Source organism: Sceloporus undulatus, chromosome 5, assembly GCF_019175285.1.
Source record: "Sceloporus undulatus isolate JIND9_A2432 ecotype Alabama chromosome 5, SceUnd_v1.1, whole genome shotgun sequence".
NCBI lineage: Eukaryota > Metazoa > Chordata > Lepidosauria > Squamata > Phrynosomatidae > Sceloporus > Sceloporus undulatus.
Window position 1 is genome coordinate 177,978,770 of NC_056526.1, and position 6,000 is coordinate 177,984,769.

A 6,000-nucleotide genomic window follows, 5' to 3' on the forward strand; every position below is an offset into this window, starting at 1 on the left:
AGTAATACAATGATTCTAAAACTGCATTTGAAAAATGGTTGTCTAACTACCCTTGGTTATGAAGATCTAAAGGAAGGATGCTGCAGTGGGGAAAGATGTTTCTTCTCCAAATAATATATACCCTGTGTAAGTCGAATTATGTGAATGCTGGTTTATGATAGAGCCACCTCATATCTGATGTATTTTGAATACCTGGTACAAAGACAGCAGAGGCTTGCTTTCTTACTAGCTCAGCTAAAATGTTCTGTTTCTTGTAAATCTTACTGGATAATGTACACACATAATCTAACAAGTGCAAGAGTTTGTCTGTGTACTATAAGAGTAGGAGAAGAAGATCAAAGTAATTTGTTAATAGATTTTGAATTGTATATTGAGATGCATTCTAAATATATCCTGCCATTTCTGATAAGGCTCAGTTGGGAGCCAGTTCCTGATCAACTGGTGTAGTGTTCTCAGAACAGAGCCTATTACCTATAGAATGACTACATTCATTGCATTGGTATTAGAGTGGAAATGTAAAGCGTGTGAAATTGAAATACTGATGTATTGATCCTCCTTTATACCACACTGAATTTGTTTGATGCTGTTCTATTTATGATTATATATCTTTTTATAGCTTGTTTTATGCCTGTTTAGAATTCAGGAAATAATAGCATAAGGTAACTGTTTCATTGGTATATATGTCTCTGTGCAGGTGGCTTTGATGACAACTCTCCACTTAGCTCTGTTGAACGATTTGACCCTCGCAGTAACAAGTGGGAATACGTAGCCGAGCTCACAACTCCTCGAGGTGGAGTTGGCATAGCAACTTTAATGGGCAAAATTTTTGCAGTGGGAGGACATAATGGTAACGCTTACTTGAATACAGTGGAAACATTTGATCCTGTGGTGAACAGGTAACTAGAGATTTTTGCTCTTGTCACACTGGTTATATATTGGATCTGACAATACAGTAGTGACAGAGATATTCCAGGGTATTACAGAATTAGCAAGCATTAGCTGTCTCTGCTAAATATAAAGTTATTTTAGAATTGTTGCATCTAGCCCAAGAATAGGCAAAGTATGGCTGCCTAAAGTCAATCCCCCCCTAAAAATTAAGGATTTGCCCTGAAATGCCCCCAAATGCTGTCTAAGGGGCTTGTGGAAATTTTCACCATGTTTTGGAGTTCCCCTGGGCCATTTTAGGCCCAGAAAATGACTTTTTAAAAAAACACCTTCCAGTGTATCGGCTTTAAAATGTACCTGGGCCCCCTAAAACAAGGCTGTAATGCCCCCCAGAGTCCCTAGAGGGTGTTGGGAGGCATTTGGAGGCAACACATTTTGTTGTTGTTTTGTTGAGAGAGGTTTGGGTCTCCCAGGGGACTAAATGCAGCTCTCATAGTTGTTCACCACTGATGCAGTCACTTGGAGACCTACCTAACTACTGGGTATCTGAGGCTCATTTTCAGAACTTTTTATATTTGCTGTTTAGAAGTGAAAGTGGTTCATGGAGAGATTTTTTAAAAGACACAAAAACACACAGGCAGTATTCTACTCAGAATGAAATTAAATTGTTTCTAGTATTACAAACATTATGCAGTGGCACTTGAATGAGTGACAGTCACTCAGCTCAGAATTAACACATTAAAAATAGCAGTGTTACCTGTAATTGACTCTCTTTTTATGGTGCTGACAACCTGCAATGTTCATTGTTTTTTAAAAAAATGCCTATAGTGAGTAACTATACCCAGAGAGGGAAGTGCAGTGTCTTCCCCCCCCCCCCCCCCCCCCCCCCCCACCCCCTTGACCCCTCCAAAGCTGTTGAAATGTGTATGTTCATCATTCCAGGCTCTACTGAGCAAGACTGTTCTTCCCGGGTCTCTGTAGAACTGCTAGGGAGCCACAAAATTGAATAGTTTGCTGAAAAGTAGGCTTCCCATTGTTTTACGTTCTTGTTTATTTTTCCTTTTAGGTGGGAGCTTGTGGGTTCTGTGTCTCACTGCAGAGCTGGGGCTGGCGTAGCTGTCTGTGCTTGTCTGGGCAGCCAAATCCGTGACATGGGTCATGGGTCCAGCAATGTTGTGGATTGCATGTGAATTTAGGGTGAAGGCAGTAATGACTGTGAAATGTTACAGGACTTCCCAACTATTTCAAGACATTTTGAACTCTTGTACAAGTATGTATAAATATTCCAAAAGGTTTTTGTATAATAATTTGGGGTGGTGTGGCAGCTTTTAAATGTCTTTCTGAAACAGAAAATGTTTAGAAAAAAATGGAAGACATCATCAACAATTGTTTAAAAAAAGTCTCCCAGTGTGTTCGTTGCTGAAGGTGTTTGATTTCCAGCATCCTTTAACTTACCAAATATTGGAGAAATAACTATCTGCTGTTTTCAAGTGACTCTGCTGCTTCTCAGGTCTATTCTCCAAAAGGCTTGTACTCCAGCACTTAAAAGACAACTCTGAAGAACACCTTATATTCTATTCAAAACTGTTTCCTTCATTACTAACATGTTCTTCTGCTGTACTATGCAAACTACATTAGACCTTGTGGATTCTTGAAAAAAGAAATATGATGTCTTGGAGGTTGCTTAGATTTGATTGTTGGGCAGAAAAAGCAGCTGTCAGGCTGAGTGATCTACATTTTTCAGAAACTGATGTTTCAGCTTGTTTGGCTTAATTAGTATGGAACAAGAGCACCACCATATGCTTCTTTATTTAAAGACAAACAACTTGCAACAGAAAATTACTGATTGCTGGTGAAATAACCTGGTTTGTTTCTTGGTGGTGGAGAATCTCCATGTCATCCTAATTGTGTACAGTTATAAAAATTGATGCCAGAGAGATTCTGAATGCATTCTTTTTTATTTTATCATGAATCATCTCTCTGTTTTCATAGTGCCTATTGGTGGGCAGTGTAGAAGTCACACTTGCAGACTTTGTGTCTACATCCTGGATTGCTCCCCTGTCAGATTTCTCATGTTACTTTACCCCATGGGCATTTGCAACAGCCGTGGCCAGAACATGTACTTCTTTATAGCATGAGGAAAGTCAAGCATTTGATAATCATTCAGCAAATCACTTGGAGGGTGGGTAGCCTGTGATTTGTGTCTAACCCTAAAATGATTTCTCTGGTTAATCTGCATTATTTCCATTAATAGCAAAGTAGGAGAATTTTTTGTGTGCTCTTGGTCTATACACCTGTGTATTTACTGTCCTAGTTATCATTTCCAGCAAGAAAAAATACTGTATGTTGATAAACAGCTGGAAGCTGTATTCTAAGTCTCACTTGGCATTTAAAATAACTGACACAAGCTCTTCCTAAAGTTGCTATGCTACTTTCAAGCCACTGCTGTGGTGTCACTCTATTTCCCATGCTCTTTGAGAGAATGGATTGTGAAATCTGTCACATAGTGACTGTGTCCTTGTGTAAATGCCTTTCAAATTGTGGATGAAAGACTGTGCCATATGCCCAAGACCTCTGCAGAAAGAACTGTATATATGGAAGCTAATTCCTCATCAACTCAGGCCTGTTTATCTGATATACCCCCTTACTAGTTGGACCACTAAAGTTTTGGAGTGCTGCCACCACAAGTGAGGAGAAATGCCTTTTGCTATTTTTTATATATATAACTTGTGCCATTGTTACTCAGAGAAGACACTGTTAGCAAATTAGTGAATATCACTTTAAATTTTTTTGTCTGGCTATCAGAAAGAATTAGATTTCTGTGCAAATTTAATAAAGGTTTTTTTTAATAGGAAATGTAATATTTTGTTTTTGGTTTAAGATGAATGTTCATATTTTGATGAAGCCAATCCTCCTTTCTTAGTTTCACTCAAAATCTTTTTTTTTTTTTTTTTGGCCAGAAGTAGCTTTTAATTTGTTCTTGGTGCTCACCCTATGCAGCTTTATATGGGAGACTCTGGCGTGGTACAGAGTGCCAAAAAGAGGCGCCGGGGAGGCGTCTCACCTTGCTCTGCAGCAGCACCGTAGCAACCAAATTGTGCGGTGCTGCAGTGCAGAAAGAAAGGAGCGGGCAGAAGTGGCTTTTTTTGCGACGCGCCAAAGCGCCAGTGATGGTGCAATGACGTGCCACTGGCGCGGCGCCTTGGATGCTGCACTGCTAGCACGTCATCGCTGCGCACACCATCTGAATGGTGCTGTGCAGCTGCGGCACACCCTGCCCCCGAGCAACGCTAGCACATCATGAGCGTGCCGCAAAGGGCCCGTCTGTACCAGGCCTCTGTATAGCTTTATTCTGAGCATAACCAGAGAGGCCCTATGCTAGGACAGGAAAACCTTTGAGTGGCAAAACCTCACAGGCCAGAAAATGGAACACACACAGCTTTCTCATAAGGAAATTCATGCAATTTTGATGTACAAATGAATTTGAGTGGTGCACAATTGTAGAAGAAAATCGTTACTTCACATCTCTTAAGATGCTCATCAAGGCCTGAGGAAAAGTGTACGTGACCAAAGCTTTATGCCCAGACCATTTTGGATGAGTGAGAATGGATTGCAGCAGAACAGTAGGGACAGAAGAATATTGTGTTTCTTGAAGAAACAGTTAAGTAGTTTTTCTCTGTGTAATTCTGTCACAAAGCCCACAAATGGCTGCTTTACAGTTGCACTGCCACTTCTTTGTATATGTCTGTGGTATACAGTGAAGAAAAGATAGAATAAAGCTGAATATTATGTTGTATGGAAATGGGGAATATTGTAATAAAATGTGTTTATTGTTTGATCTTCTGCATTTTATTTCTCTGTTCAGTGGAAATTCACTGCGGATAGGTTGAGGATGCTTGAAGGGATTCAGATTCACATTTCTGGATAACTGCACATCAGGTGGGGAAGAACTGATCTTCTAAACATTTCTTTTGGGGAATCATCTGTTTCCTTTCAGGTTCAAATTTTATTTCTTAAACCTAAACTCTCAGTTAGTCTCAAAGGTGCTACAAATCCCTTGGCAAACTAAATCCATCTGTTTATCCCAACTAGAGTAAACCCACTTAATTGATAAATTGACACTAATGTAAATCTATTACAGTGCTCCCTTGCTATCCATGGGGATCTGCCACGTGGATAGCAAAAAATGCAGGACCTTAGGACTTTTCAATGGGCACGCTCCTGCTTGTGCTGCTGTGTGAGCATGCACCCATTGAAAAAGCTGGCGCGCTTACCATTTGTGGAAGCGCAAACCGCAGATGGTAAATTCATGGTTGGTGCAGGCGTGCTGTAATTTAGTGGGTCTGCTCTAGTCTGCTTTAATTAGCAATTGGATAAAGGCCTTAATCTGAAGAACTATATGATGCTGTAATTGAAGCTATTTGGGTCTTGTATGGTCTTAAACAATAAAATCTACACTTGTTTTTGGAATCCACTGCAGTTTTCCCAAGAGACAGGAAGATATGATGCCAGCATAGCGTTGTAATTTAAGTGTTGGACTATGACTCTGGAAACCAGGGTTTGATTCACAGCTTGACCATGAAACCCACTGAGCAAATCTTGCCAGGAAAACCCTACCATAGGTTCACCTTAGGGCTTAGGGTCAACCATAAGTTGGAAACAACTTGAAAGCACATAACTAGTACTACAAGCCTTTGTAGCACAGACATCTATAGAAACATGAAACATGGGTGAGAAAGTGCAGGCCTTTAATCTTGGCTAGTACCAAGAAAAATTTTGATTCATTTTTGCTAAGGTTTTTCATTTCCCAAAATATGTACTGTATTGTAAATCCTTATGGTCTAGGTACTGAGAGAGAATAACTAGGGTTTATTTTCTTCCTCTCGGAGGTCCTGTGTGAGGCAGCCTTCAGTACAGATTGTGTTTTCTGTGCTGCACAGTAATAGAGGCAAGATTCTGTGAAAACTTATGGTTGTCCTCTGGCTCCTCTCTTGTGCCCTGTGTAGGATCACTTCTTTCAGAGCTCTAGCTCTTCAGGAATTCATTCCTTCTAGAATATCTTATTTCCTTTAAAAGCCTTAATCTCGCCTTTCTTTGAGCATATCTTGGCTCTGT

At 40.1% G+C, this 6,000-nt stretch overlaps 1 protein-coding gene across 4 annotated transcripts in view; it reads left to right on the forward strand.

Moving 5' to 3' along the window:
- Positions 1–6,000, forward strand: part of KLHL8 (kelch like family member 8) — a 61,413-nt gene that overhangs the window by 22,819 nt on the left and 32,594 nt on the right. For 2 of the 4 annotated variants that reach the window (XM_042470219.1, XM_042470220.1), the window contains exons 9-10: positions 695–896; positions 1,952–4,723. In XM_042470219.1, coding sequence (XP_042326153.1) covers positions 695–896; positions 1,952–2,075 — 326 coding nt within the window. In that variant the 3' untranslated portion in view covers positions 2,076–4,723. Of the gene's footprint in view, positions 1–694; positions 897–1,951; positions 4,724–4,750; positions 4,825–6,000 lie in introns of those variants that run through there. The other 2 variants (XR_006104241.1, XR_006104242.1) reach the window with 2 other exon arrangements.